This window comes from Urocampus carinirostris, chromosome 17 (genome assembly GCF_059441175.1).
Source record: "Urocampus carinirostris isolate Australia breed hairy pipefish chromosome 17, RoL_Ucar_1.0, whole genome shotgun sequence".
In the NCBI taxonomy this organism is placed as follows: domain Eukaryota; kingdom Metazoa; phylum Chordata; class Actinopteri; order Syngnathiformes; family Syngnathidae; genus Urocampus; species Urocampus carinirostris.
Genome location: NC_142365.1, coordinates 4,613,080 through 4,628,505, shown reverse-complemented (window position 1 = coordinate 4,628,505; position 15,426 = coordinate 4,613,080). Strand labels below are relative to the sequence as shown.

The 15,426-nt window shown below is 41.9% G+C and overlaps 1 protein-coding gene across 1 annotated transcript; it reads left to right on the top strand.

The window, feature by feature from the left end:
* Positions 1 to 10,239: 10,239 nt before the first annotated feature.
* gja2 (gap junction protein, alpha 2) lies at positions 10,240 to 11,256 on the top strand. Its single transcript, XM_088321578.1, has one exon. It carries the CDS (start codon positions 10,240 to 10,242, stop codon positions 11,254 to 11,256), a length of 1,017 nt encoding a protein of 338 aa, XP_088177704.1.
* Positions 11,257 to 15,426: the final 4,170 nt, after the last annotated feature.

Here is a 15,426-nt window from a genome sequence, read left to right as displayed (position 1 = left end):
GACAGGAGAATAGAGCTTAGATTGGGGATCGATACAGGAAACAGAATCAGGATACGAGTAGCCGGGACAGGAGAACGGAGCTTGGATCGGGGATCGATACAGGAAACAGAATCAGGATACTGGTAGCCGGGAAAGGAGAACGGAGCTTGGATCGGGGATCGATACAGGAAACAGAATCAGGAAACGGATGGCCGGGACAGGAGAACGGAGCTAGGATCAGGGATCAATACAGGAAACAGAATCAGGAAACGGGTGGCCGGGACAGGAGAACGGAGCTAGGATCAGGGATCAATACAGGGAACAGAATCAGGAAACGAGTAGCCGGGACAGGAGAACAGAGCTTGGATCGATGATCGATACAGGAAACAGAATCAGGAAACGGGTGGCCGGGACAGGAGAACGGAGCTAGGATCAGGGATCAATACAGGAAACAGAATCAGGAAACGGGTGGCCGGGACAGGAGAACGGAGCTAGGATCAGGGATCAATACAGGGAACAGAATCAGGAAACGAGTAGCCGGGACAGGAGAACGGAGCTTGGATCGATGATCGATACAGGAAACAGAATCAGGATACGGGTAACCGGGACAGGAGAAAAGAGCTAGGATCGGGGATCGATACAGGAAACAGAATCAGGAAACGGGTAGCCAGGACAGGAGAACAGAGCTTCGACAGGAGATCGATACAGGAAACAGAATCAGGATACGGGTAGACGGGACAGGAGAACAGAGCTTAGATTGGGGATCGATACAGGAAACAGAATCAGGATACGGGTAGCTGGGACAGGAGAACGGAGCTTGGATCGGGGATCGATACAGGAAACAGAATCAGGAAACGGGTGGCCGGGACAGGAGAACGGAGCTAGGATCAGGGATCAATACAGGAAACAGAATCAGGATACGGGTAGCTGGGACAGGAGAACGGAGCTTGGATCGGGGATCGATACAGGAAACAGAATCAGGAGACGGGTAGCCGGGACAGGAGAACAAAGCTAGGACCGGCGATCGATACAGGAAACAGAATCAGGAAACGGGTAGCCAGGACAGAGCTTCGATAGGAGATCGATACAGGAAACAGAGTCAGGATACGGGTAGCCGGGACAGGAGAACGAATCTTGGATCGGACACCGATCCAGGTCGGGATCAAAACGTGAGCAAGAGTCAAAAGTCCTTGCCTTGCATTCGCTGAGGTTCGGAGACAGACCGAACAGGAGTGCACGAGAATGACGTGTTTAAATAAGAGGAGGACTAATTAGGGAACGAGTGGCAGCTGGGGCTGAACGAGTGAGCGCAGGTGGGGGCAAATCATGACAGTGTAGTTAAAATTCTCAAATTTGCAATCCAATGATTATTTTTGATTGCAATTTTCTTGGAGGCACATTTAATAAAAAGCCACTCAATATGGAACATTTAAATCAACAATAATATAATGATAATAATAATGAGACAGTGGGACATCACCTCGACAAAGAAAATGTCCCCCCCTACGTCCTTCGTTTAAATTTAAACCTCGCAGACGTGCATGCGTCCCCTCAGGAGTCCTTCAGCTGCCATTTGACTTTCCAAAGTCTCAAGAGAAAGCTTTCACAATTCTTGGCCGTCTTCGAATCGGGGCTACAAAGCTTCGTTTGTAGTGGCTAGATGAAAAGGGACAGTTTTTCCTTAAAAAAAAAAAAAAAATCAGGCGGGGGGGAGTTTAAAAAAGCCGGCTGACGAAAAATACTGGAGAGACGTTTACTGTAGTGTCCATTGTCTGTTCAGAAATTGAACTGATGTGGATTTTTTAGGGAATGAATAGGAAAAGTGACAAGTTGGAATCAATCATTTTTTTTGGTTTATTACCGAATTTTCCGCACCCTTGGAATAAAACCTACAGCAACAAAAATTTTAAAAGTACCATATTTGTGTATTATCCCGGTCCGTGGTATGGAAAAGGTTGGACACTCAAGAAATTTAATGTTGCCGACACGCAAAGTCTTCACAAATCCCACGAGATTACGATCTGAATGAAGAGAAAGGCATTGTGGGAAGTAATTCGGTTACGCATGCCACGGCGCCCAATGGGCCCCGCCTGTGTGGAGATTGACAGATTGACTTTCTGTCTATTTGAGCTCAGTGCTCTCATTTTTCCTTTGTCAGTCCGTCAAGGAACCTCTGCCCCGCAAGACGTGGGTTTTGACTCGGTCCTGTTTACCTGTTGGTATTCCCTGTCCGTTATTGTTCCTGTTTATTTTTGTCCTGTTTAATATCGGTTTCCAGTTTCGTTCCCGTCTATTTTTGTCCTGTTTATTAGTCTCTCCAGTTTTCGTTTCCGTCTAGTTTGTCCTGTTTATTTTCAAGAACCTGTTTCATTATCTATCCTGTTGTCAGGGGACCAGACCAGATCGGAGGCAGGAGGCAGGAAGGATGAACTCATTCGCGTTAACGATCAGTACTTTTATTTATCAAAATAAAAGTCGTCCAACACTCAGGGACAAAACAAAACAAAAACAGGCCTACAGGCAAACAGGAACTCAGGCCAGGAACACCAACAAAACAGGCCTCAACTCAGAACGGGCAAACACAGGTGTCATCAAGTCAAACAGAAGATCAATGCAGAACAGAAAATGCAATGAACCAGCAACCGGCAAAACCCACAACCCGCCCCTTAAAAAGCACACACGCAGATTAGATGATCTACTACAGCCGGTGCATAGGGGACGGGGCCAGCCGGTCGCCACGGCGACCATGCTGGACACGACACCCGTCTGTCCCGTCCTGTCAGGTATCGACCCCATCCGTCCAATATCAACACAGGCAATTGGTATCGATCTCTTTGGCCTCTGGCTTCTTATCATTTTACGCCAGACTGCTGCCTAGCATGGATGAGCCCCATTTCTCGTAAAATAAAAGGCTTGTGTGAAAATTGTCACGCATTTGGGTTCTCCTCCTCTTCCGGTTCATGACATGGGTGCATGTATTCGAAAGGTTTTTCCCTCTCAATGCTTAGTTTGAGCTAAGAAAAAGCGAAACATTTATACCGATTTTGAATCACTTTATTTTGAACCTTTGACTGAAACAGTGTAAGTCAATCAAGGCTCATTCATTGATGAGCCTCCACTTTGTCTATCACTACCAACATGGAAGGGGAGGAGGAAACAAGTAACAAAAAACACAGTCTGAAAAACAGTCGCGGCTGGCAGTTCAGGAAGTCCATTTTAGACGGAAAAAAGGTATGCTCAGACAGAAGATCAGAAACATCAAGGGTAAACAACAATCCAACAGCTTCTGCTGTCGGCCCAGTCCTTAAATACACGGTTGCTGATTAGAGTTAGCTGTAGGTGATGAGGAACAGGGGTGGAGTCTTTGAGTCTGTCTAACAGTTGGCGCCCTCTGGAGGACGGTGGTGTCATCATGACCCGTCATGGATAGAGAGAGCAAGAGATAGATAGAGTGAGAGAGAGAGAGAGAGAGAGAGAGAGATGGGTGGATGGGTCGATGGGTGTGTGGTGTTAGATTATGAAAAAAAGTCACTGAGAATGTTGTCACTATCACATGAGTTTTGTAGGTGAATAGGTAGATAGATAGATAGATATAGAGAGATAGATGGATAGATATAGAGATATATATATATATATATATATATATATATATATATATATATATATATATATATATAGAGAGAGAGAGAGAGAGAGAGAGAGAGAGAGAGAGAGAGAGATGGATATATGTAGATATAGAGAGATAGAGAGATATAGATATAGAGAGATAGAGAGATATAGATATACATAGATAGATATATAGATAGATAGATAGATACTTTATTCATCCCTGAAGGGAAATTCACATAGGTATAGATATAGAGAGATAGATAGATAGATAGATAGATAGATAAATAGATAGATAGATAGAGATAAATAGATGAGGGGATAGATGGATAGATAGATAGATAGAGATAAATAGATGAAGGGATAGATAGATAGAGAGAGAGAGAGAGAGAGAGAGAGAGAGAGATGGATATAGATATAGAGAGATAGATATATATAAATATAGAGAGATAGATAGATAGATATAGAGAGACGTATAGATAGAGATAGAGAGATATAGATATAGAGAGATAGATAGATAGATAAATAGATGAAGGGATAGATAGATCAAGAGAGAGAGAGAGAGAGAGATAAAGAGATAGATAGATATATATGTTGAGATATAGATGGATATAGATATAGAGAGATAGATATATATATAGATACAGAGAGATAGATAGATAGATATAGAGAGACGTATAGATAGATAGAGAAAGAGAGAGAGAGAGAGATAAAGAGATAGATAGATATAGATATAGAGAAATAGAGAGATATAGAGAGATATAGATATACATAGATAGAGAGGCAGAGAGATATAGATATATAGATAGATAGATAGATAGATAGATAGATAGATAGATAGATAAAGAGAGAGAGAGAGATATTGAGATATAGGTGGATATAGATATAGAGAGATAGATAGATATAGATATATAGAGAGAGAGATAGATAGACATAGAGAGATAGAGAGATATAGATATATAGAGAGACAGATAGATAGATATGGAGAGATAGAGAGATATAGATATAGATATATATATATATATATATATATAGAGAGAGAGATAAAGATATTTAGATATAGAGAGAGATAGAGAGAGATAGATAGATAAATAGATAGATAAATAGATAGATAGATAGATAGATAGATAGATAGATAGATAGATAGATAGATAGATAGATGTCTAGATAGATGTCTAGATAGATGTCTAGATAGATGTCTAGATAGATGTCTAGATAGATAGATAGATAGATAGATAGATAGATAGATAGATAGATAGATAGATAGATAGATAGATAGATAGATAGATAGATAGATAGATAGATAGATTCCCGTACAATATAAAAAAACGAAACAAGACATTTCTTATCTCGTAAGACTCCCCCACAAAAATCAATCCTATGAGAGCCAAAACGGCACAGTAGTTATTTTATCCCGAGCGATGGGAATCCTCATGCCGGCGGGGTCTTGCGGTTCTCCCGTTGGCAGACAGGCACAAGTGTTTCTCAGGTTTGCTGTGGTGCCGCCACGAAGAGGCCCTGAAATCTAAACTAGAAACCTAAATGTGGCTCCGGTGTCACAAGATCTGTCCCAGGGCAAAAGTCGTCCACCAACAGGGAACTCCCGCTCTCCTTCGCCCCCATTTCCCCTTCGATCGGCACGGCGGACGGAACCTTAGCGGAGGAAAAGGATTCGCTTCGGGATCGATCGCTTCCCTGTTCGATAGACTGCCAGGGTTTGGGGGTTCTTCTCTTTCCGCTGAGCAGATCGCAAGCCAGAAAGTAAGTCCACTTTTATTTGCTTTTTCATATTTATGCGTGTCCTTTCAAAGTTGTTTTGAACACTGTAATAACCTCAACACAAAATGTTAGAGAGATCTGTTTTTTGGGGGTTCGGGCAACACTCTTAGACTAGACTAGACTAGACTAGAATAGTATAGAATAAAATTTAACTGAATTGACCAGAAAAGGACAAATATTAAAGGCTAAACTAGACTAGGATAGAAATAGGAGTAATATTACAGGCTAGACTAGACTAAAAGGATATAATAGAATAGAACAGCCTAACTAGACTAGACTAGACTAGACTAGAATAGACTTGAAAGAATAGAATATAATAGAATATAATAGAATAAAATAGAATAGAACAGAATAGAATAGAATAGAATAGAATAGAATAGAATAGAATAGAATAAAAGTTAACTGAATTGAACAGAAAAGAACAAATATAACAGGCTAAACTAGACTAGAATAGACTAGAAGACTAGACTAGACTAGACTAGACTTGACCAGACTGAATAGAAGAGAACAGAACAGAATAGAATAGAACAGAACAGAATAAAATTTAACTGAATTGGACAGATAAGGACAAATATAACAGACTAAACTAGACTAGAATAGAAATAGGAGTAATATTACAGGCTACAATAGACTAGACTAAACTAAAAGGATAGATTAGAATAGAATATAACAGACTAACTAGACTAGACTAGACTAGACTAGACCAGAATAGAATAGAATAGAATAGAATAGAATAGAATAGAATAGAATAGAATAGAATAGACTTGACTGGAATAGAACAGAACAGAACAGAATAGAATAGAATAGAACAGAACAGAATAAAATGTAACTGAATTGAACAGGAGAAATATAACAGCCTAGACTAGACTGACTAGCTAGGCAAGCTTAGTTTGAATACTAAACTAGGCTAGGCTAGACTAATATACCAGTACAGAACAGAACAGTACAGAACAGAACAGTACGGTGCAGAACAGAACAGAATACAATAGAATAGGACAAATATAAAAGACTAGACTAGAATAGAAATAGGAGAAATATTACAGGCTAGAATAGACTAGACGAAAAGAATAGAATAGAATAGAATAGAATAGACCAACTAGACTAGGCTAGACTAGGCTAGACTAATAGAATAGAATAAAATAGAATAGAATTTGATAGAATAGGACAAGAATAACTGACTAGTCTAGACTAGACTTGACAGAAAGGTTTGAATGAATAGAATAGAATAGAAATAGAAATAGAAATAGGAGAAATATAACAGAGTCACTAGACTAGACTAGACTAGACTAGACTAGACTAGATTAGACTAGACTAGAATAAAATTGGACAGAATTGAACAGAATAAAATTGAACTGAATTGAAGAGAATAGGACAAATATAACAGACTAGACTAGATTAGAAATAGGAGAAATATTACAGGCTAGAATAGACTAGACTAGACTAAAAGGATAGAATAGAATAGAACAGACTAACTAGACGAGACGAGGCTAGACTAGACTATAATTTCATAATCATAATAAAGAAAAAACAAAATGCACTTACTTTCAGCCAATACTTTGCGTTGTTCTGAACAAAATTATTTGATAGGTCAATACACCATGACCCAATTTTTTGCTTTCTTAAACTTCCTTTTTTTCTTTTTTCTCTTTCTCTCTTCCTACCCTTCACCCTTTCATTTCTCTTTTCTCTCCTTCTGTCTTTCTATTTCTCTATGGATTTCTTTCTTCCTCTCCCTTTCCTTTTCCCCTCTCTCACAACTTTTTATCTCTTTTGTTTCTCACGCTCTCTCCCTCTCTCTCTTTTTCTTTGTCCTGCCCTCTCTCCCACTCCGTGTCTCTGTCTCTTTCACTCTCTGTGTCTTTTTAACTTTTTTTGCTCTAACTTCCTGTTTTCCTTTTCTCTTTCTCTCTTCCTACCCTTCGCACTTTCTTTTCTCTTTTCTCTCCTTCCGTATTTCTATTTCTCTTTGGATTTCTTTCTCTCTCTTTTGCACCCTTTTTCTCCCACCCTGTCTCTTTCACTCGCGGTGTCTCTTTTTCTCTTCCTTTGTTGCTCTTTCTCTCTCTGTGTCTTTTAACCTCTTTTGCTCTAACTTCCCATTTTCCTTTTCTCTTTCTCTCTTCCAACCCTTTGCGCTTTCTTTTCTCTTTTCTCTCCTTCTGTCTTTCTATTTCTCTTTGGATTTCTTTCTCTCTCTTTTGCACCCTTTTTCTCCCACCCTGTCTCTTTCACTCGCGGTGTCTCTCTTTTTCTCTTCCTTTGTTGCTCTTTGTCTCTTTCTCTCTGTGTCTTTTAACCTCTTTTGCTCTAACTTCCCATTTTCCTTTTCTCTTTCTCTCTTCCTACCCTTCACGCTTTCCTTTCTCTTTTCTCTCCTGCTGTCTTTCTATTTCTCTTTGGATTTCTTTCTTCCTCTCCCTTTCTTTTCCCCCTCTCTCACGACTTCTCTTTTTATCTCTTGTTTCTCACGCTCTCTCCCTCTCTCTTTCTTTCTTGTCCCACCCTCTCTCCTTTTCCCTCCCTCTTTCTCTTAGCTACACCGCTTATCCTCAGTAGGGTCGCGGGGGTGCTGGAGCCCATCCCAGGAATCATCGGGCATTGGGCAGGGGACACCCTGAACTGGTTGCCAGCCAATATCAATCCAAATATTAATCAATAATATTTTTGTCCAATGAGAGTATTCGATTACTGTCACGGTTGCCATGGCGCCCAATTGGTCCCGCCCGTGTGGCGCCAGCTAAGGCTCATTGACAGATTGGCTTTCCGCCTTTTTAAGCTCAGTGCTCTCATTTTTCCTTTGTCAGTGCGTTAACGAACTTCTGCCCCGCAAGACGCGGGTTTCGACTCGGTCCTGTTCTTGTTGGTATTTCCTGTCCGGTATTGTTCCCGTTTATTTTGTCCTGTTTAATATCGGTTTCCAGTTTTGTTTCCGTCTATTTTTGTCCTGTTTACTATTTTCTCCTGTTTTCTTTCCCGTCTAGTTTGTCCTGTTTATTTTCGATATCCTGTCTGTCCCGTCCTGTCCGTTATCGACCCCATCTGTCCGATATCAACTCGGGCAATTGGTATCGATCTCGTCGGCCTCTGGCTTCCTATCATTCCACGCCAGACTGCTGCCCAACGTGCATGACTCCCCATTTCCCGTAAAATAAAAGCCTTATGTGAGTAACGTCACGCGTTTGGGTCCTGATGCTGTTCTGGTTCATGACAATTACATGTTTCGCACAATGTACACTACGTTGTAAACAACAAGACATTTCTATTATATTCTATTCTATTCTGCACATTCACAAATATTTATCTTTTATATATTGGAATAAAACAGATTTTTAATAATTTTTTTAAAATTGTTAGTTAGAATGGTGACATTGTCATGAATTAAATGACACTTTAATTCAAAATATCAACATTTTAACCTAAAAATATTTGTTATGAAAAAAAGGGCAATGATAAATAAGGAAAAGCAAACCGTTATTCAAATGTGGAAAAAAAATGTATTTTGACTATAAGGTCATTTGATGGTTTGTTTGGGGTCCAGTTGCTCAAAAATGTATCATTTTTGTCACGGTTGCCATGGCACCCGATTGACCCCGCCCGTGTGGCGCCAGCTGCGGCTTGTTGACAGATTGGCTTCCCTTCTGTTTAAGCTCAGTGCTCTCACTCACCCTTTGTCAGTCCGTCAACGAACCTCTGCCCCGCAAGCAGGGTTGGGTAGGGTTACTTAAACTGGATTACTTTCAATGACTTTTGGATTACTCCAATACCAAATATGCTAATAAAAGACAAAAGAAACTAAATATGAATAAGATGACTAAATTTTCTGCAGGCTTGGGGAGTAACGGAATACACGGGACGGCAAAAATGATGTTGGCAAGCTGTTTGGATTTACTTTCATTTTGTTTCTGTCGCATTTTATGTTAGTTTTGCCGGAGATCAAAGCCAGGAGAGAAAGCTTACCACGTGTTGTGAGTCATCATTTTATTCCTATTTACTTTCTTTTGTCTTTTATTAGCATATTTGGTATTGGAGTCATCCAAAAGTAATTGAAAGTAATCCAGTTAAAGTAACCCTACCCAACCCTGCCTGCAGGACGTGGGTTTTGACTCTGTCCGGTTCCCTGCCTGTGTTTCCTGTCCGGTATGGTTCCCGTCTCTTTTTCAAGTTTAATATCGGTCTCCTGTTTTGTTCCCGTTTAGTTTGTCCTGTTTAATTTCGATATCCAGTTTTGATATCAATCCCGTCTGTTCCGTTGTTTAATATCAGTTTCCAGTTTCGTTCCAGTCTAGTTTGTCCTGTTTAATTTCGATACCTTGTTTTGATATCACCCTGTCTGTCCCGTTGTTTAATATCGGTTCCCAGTTTCGTTCCCGTCTAGTTTGTCCTGTTTAATTTCAATATCCAGTTTTGATATCAATCCCGTCTGTTCCGTTGTTTAATATCAGTTTCCAGTTTCGTTCCAGTCTAGTTTGTCCTGTTTAATTTCGATACCTTGTTTTGATATCACCCTGTCTGTCCCGTTGTTTAATATCGGTTCCCAGTTTCGTTCCCGTCTAGTTTGTCCTGTTTAATTTCAATATCCAGTTTTGATATCAATCCCGTCTGTTCCGTTGTTTAATATCAGTTTCCAGTTTCGTTCCAGTCTAGTTTGTCCTGTTTAATTTCGATACCTTGTTTTGATATCACCCTGTCTGTCCCGTTGTTTAATATCGGTTTCCAGTTTCGTTCCCGTCTAGTTTGTCCTGTTTAATTTCAATATCCAGTTTTGATATCAATCCTGTTGTCCCGTCCTGTCCAGTATCGCTAAGTTTTGTGTAAACTGTTGTCTTCCCTCAGGTTACCCCATCATTGTAGCCAAGCAGAAGGTTCCCAGCCACCATGGGAGACTGGAACCTGTTGGGGAAGCTCCTGGAGAGCGCCCAGGAGCACTCGACGGTGGTGGGCAAAGTGTGGCTGACGGTTCTGTTCATCTTCCGCATTCTGGTCCTGGGGTCGGCCGCCGAGAAGGTGTGGGGGGACGAGCAGTCGGGCTTCACCTGCGACACCAAGCAACCCGGTTGCCAGAACGTCTGCTACGACAAAACCTTCCCCATTTCCCACATTCGCTTCTGGGTGATGCAGATCATCTTTGTCTCCACGCCCACTCTCATCTATCTGGGACATATCCTCCATCTGGTGCGCATGGAGGAGAAGCTAAAAGAAAAGGAGAAGGAGATGGAGAGGAAGCAGCAGATTCTTGGAAATAAGACCAAGAAGGCATCTAAGCCAGTCAAGGACAACCAAGGCCACGTACACCTGAGAGGAGCACTATTACGGACCTACGTTTTTAGCGTTATCTTCAAGACCCTTTTCGAAGTGGCTTTCATCGTCGCCCAGTACTTCCTGTACGGTTTCCAGCTCAAGCCGATGTACGCGTGCGACCGCTGGCCGTGCCCCAACGCGGTGAACTGCTACATCTCCAGACCAACAGAGAAGACCTTCTTCATTCTCTTCATGCTGGCCGTGGCGTCCATCTCGCTCCTGCTGAACATGGTAGAAATGTACCATCTCGGATTCACCAAATGCCACCAGGGCCTCCGCTACAGGCAGGTGACCAAGGAACCCACGGAAGCCATCATCTCCTTCGCGCCCGACTACAACTACTTCTCTGGTCGCCAAACGGAACCCGTGGCCAAATTCGCCATGGCCGAGCCCAGCGCCCCCTATGGACCCTACAAGGTGATGTATAAGCAGAACAGAGACAACATGGCGGCAGAGAGGAAAGGTCAAGGAGACGACCGTTGGGAGAGGAAACCCAGCCCGGTTCCGGAGATGCTGGTGGAGAACCAGCGCAGAGTCAGCCTCTCCAGCAAACACAGCAATACCAGGAGCAGATCGGACGACCTGAAGATATAAATCCTTCCGTTTCCACGCCAGCTAAATTGACTGAAAACTGAATCTCGGAGGTCTCTTCGTAGACAAGGACTTATGGATTCGAGGCTGGCACGTCAAGCTTCCTCCCACATTCCATAAACATGAGCCTCACGAAAGACTTGATACTGCTGTGCCAAACAGTGATGAAGATGGTCAGGATGCTCTTCATGATCCAGCTGTAGAAGTTGCTGAAGATCTTGCTTGACATTCCAAACTTCTTCAGCCTCCTCAGGAAGTACAGAGCTTTCCTGTGGTGTTGAGGGTCCATAAGAGGTCCTCAGTGATGTCCACGCCCAGGTACTTAAAGCTCAACTGGGTAGCCCACCCCTGGCCATGGTGATTTACTGGGTTTTCATTTGTGGCATATTTTCCTACAAATTGTTAGGAATTTAATATTAAAATGTAGCGTTTACCAAAGTTATCTGACTCCATTAACCAAACACAACCTACATTCAACTATTTATTTTCTTAAAACATTTAACTAGAATAGAATAGAATATACCTTTATTGTCCTTGTTACAACATGGGATATATTGTGACAACGGAATTGGACGTGGCACTCCAGGTCCACATTTTACAATGAGGATAAGGAAAACAAAGAGATAAAGGAACAAAGAAGATGTTTTACTGTCCTTGTTGTATAGGCTTTGTTTTCCTCCGGAGGGGGGGGGGGGGGGGGTGTATGAGGGGGTGAGGGACAGACAGAGATGGGCGGATCCAACTAGATGTTTGATCTTACTGTACACACGGTCCAGTGTTTTTTTCCTGAATTGCTCAGTCCACGTATTGAATGGATTTGGGAAGTACAGCTACAACTAAGTGAACTCTATCGAATATATGGTCGAATTAGCCGAATTAGTGTCGCTTGAATCTCTGTCAAGCCTCCTCTCTCGATCTCCCGCTTCTTTCTCTCGGCCCACGTTTTTTCCTGCAAGCTGTTGTGCCGGCTCCTCCCATGGGCGTGCCAGGAAAGTCCCCAGGTGGCTCCAAACACCTCGCCTCGATGTCTGAAATGGTCAAAACATCACCGAGCGTTTCTACGTCATCAGGGCCCTTTGTCCCAGTTCCCCGCTGTTCCTGTAAGCATCATTCTCCACTAGGTTGCACTGACCTGCCCCACAGCCCAGCCAGTGAATATCTTTTGCATTAAATGTAATTTGTATTTGATCGTACAAAATCCTTTATAATTAAATGTATAAAACTGCAATCGGGTCGAATTACTGTCAGTTTGATATCTTCTATTTGGTTGAAATATCTTTGGCGTAGAAGAAAAACTAAATGACGGTATTTGCTTTTAAAGAAACCACAAACCGGTGCTCGCTGGACGCGGGAAGCAAGCCGTTCCTTGCCCTCATGTAGGTTTTAGCGGGAGATGGCGGTGTCAAGGACGGAAAAACAGGTCGAAACCCGGGACAGGAGAGCAAAAACGTGGTCGGGATCAAGAACAGGTCGTAGCCGGAGACAGACGGGGTGATCAGGAAAGGACAGGTGGAAAAACGGGTCAAAATGCTTGCCTTGTAACAACAGAGGTTCGCTGACGGACTGACAACCGGAGAGTGACAGGACCTGGCTTAAAAAAGGACAGGGAACCAATCAAATAGCGCCAAATGAGCAGGCACGGGTGATACTAGTCAGTATCCATGACAGAAATAATAAATGGCAAATATTGAGCGCTTCACAACCAGACTTGGTAAAAACAGACCATCATCCCAAATGAATGATTTAAAATCCCTGAATAGGAGAAAAACCACAGACCAAACGAAGCCAATTGAATTATAAAGGCGAAATAAATAAAAACAGCATTAATACAATTTAATGGGGAGAAAAACAAAATTGGGTTGGTAATGTAGGTCAGTTTTAAAGGCCAGCAGATAAAATGTCATCAAATTTAAAACAGGACATTTTTGCTACAGGATATTTCATTCATCCTTCCATGAATCCATTTCTTTGTTTTGTTTTTTTTAATGATACATGAAGCTAAACATATAAAAAAAACCTTGTCCTGTGACTGTTCCTGATCTATCCAAAAGTAATTGAAAGTACCGTATTTTCCGCACTATAAGGCGCACCGTGTTATAAGGCGCACCTTCAATGAATTATATATTTGAAAACTTTTTCCATACATAAGGCGCACCGTATTATAAGGCGCTATAAAAGCATGCTGGTTTAAGATCAGGTAATTGTGCAATTTTGTAATTGTAATCCTGTGCAGTCCTTCGAGACATTTTTGTGATTAAGGGCGTCATATATAAATGTGACTTGACTTGACTCGGCTACAGTAGAGGATGTAGTTACGTCATGCAACCGTTAGATGGTGCCGCGCTAAAGGGAATGTCAACAAAACAGTCAGATAGGTCAGTCAAACTTTATTAATAGAGAACAAACAAGCTTTCCAAAACTCCATTGACTTTCAAAATGAATAAACAGCTGTTTTATTATTTTCTCTGAGGTAAAGCATTTTCGTGACCCATCTTTAACATCTTTGAACAACAGCAAGGCATAACATTTTACTTTTCCTCCATTTAGTCAACACGCAAAAAAACGTCTGATACTGTTATGGTAAATTAAACATTAGTGCAATCGCAATATAGTGACACTCGTAATGTGCAAAAACAACAAGTGCAAAACAATAAAAGTAAAGCAATAACATAATAACTGTAAAATGTAAAACGTTGTAGTGGGTTTTACATAATTCACCCATGGAACCATTGTTCAGTTAGCGAGTTCCTAGGGGGACTCTTAATTCTGCCGGCTCGAGCCACTCTCGCATTCGATTCATTAATGTTGAACTCTCTCGCTGCTGCTCTATTCCCGTGTTCTACTGCGTGACTGATCGCCTTGAGTTGAAACTCTGCGTTGTAAGCGTGTCTCTTAATAGGAGCCACTTCAGGGTCTTTATACAAACGCACAAATAAAAGAGAATCGTTGTTTAATATTTCCCAGTATGCACAGCGCACTTCTTCTTCTACGCGAAAAATGGAGTCGGTGGCTGCTTACCGTAAGTTGCGAGACCTTGCAATTCAATATTGAACATAAATAAGGCGCACCGGATTATAAGGCGCATAGTCAGCTTTTTAAAAAAAAAATCCGATTTTATGTGCGCCTTATAGTGCGGAAAATACGGTAATCAAGTCAAAGTAACCCTACCCAACCCTGCTCACGGCATGAAAAAGGTTGGAGACCCCCGATCTACTGAATATGGAACTTACTTACTCCCTCATGTGATGTTTTTACGAGTTCAATACCGAAAGGGAAACTTACAGTACTTCTTTCACTCAATTGTTGGATTCTACCACTAAAATGAAACCCCCGGTATTTTTTTTAATTATATTTACAAAAAAAATCTCGAAGCGGTCACTTGAGGTGAGTGCTAATCAACCCCAGTCCATTTCTTTTTGGCTAGCTGGGTTGAGATGACAAATAGATGTTATCAAATTTCCCCGAAACAGTTTCCTGAAAATGCACATGGATGCCCCCAGGGGTCGCCAAAATTTTCAAAGAACCGGCACGGGTAACTGAACCCTAAACCGCCTGGGTTGTCAGGGCACCAATGAGGATGCAACTCTGGACAGATTTCTCCACTGTTGACGGTTCTGTCACGGTTGCCATGGCGTCCAATTGGCCCCGCCCTTGTGGCGATATATCGTTGACAGATTGGCTTTCCTTCTATTTAAGCTCAGTGCTCTCGCTCTTCCTTTGTCAGGCCGTCAACGAACCTCTGCCCCGCAAGACGTGGGTTCCGACTCGGTCCTGTTTCCTGTCTGGTATTGTTCCTATTTAATATTGGTTTCCAGTTTCGTTCCCGTCTATTTTTGTCCCGTTTATTATTCTCTCCAGTTTTCATTCCCATCTTGTTTGTCCAGTTTAATTTCGATTTCCTTATATCAATATAAATACTGTCTGTCCTGTCCAGTATCGACCCCATCTGTCCGATATCTGCTCGGGCAATTGGTATCGATCCCGTCGGTCTCTGGCTTCCTGTCTTTCCACGCCAAACCGGCTGCCTAACGTGCATGACTCCCCATTTCCCATAAAATCAAAAGGCTTGTGTGAGAAACGTCACGCATTTGGGTCCTGATCCGGTTCTTGACAGGTTCCTGGCCTGTTTTTGGGTGGTAGCAAAGTTGACATCAGTCCATACCTTAATGTTGT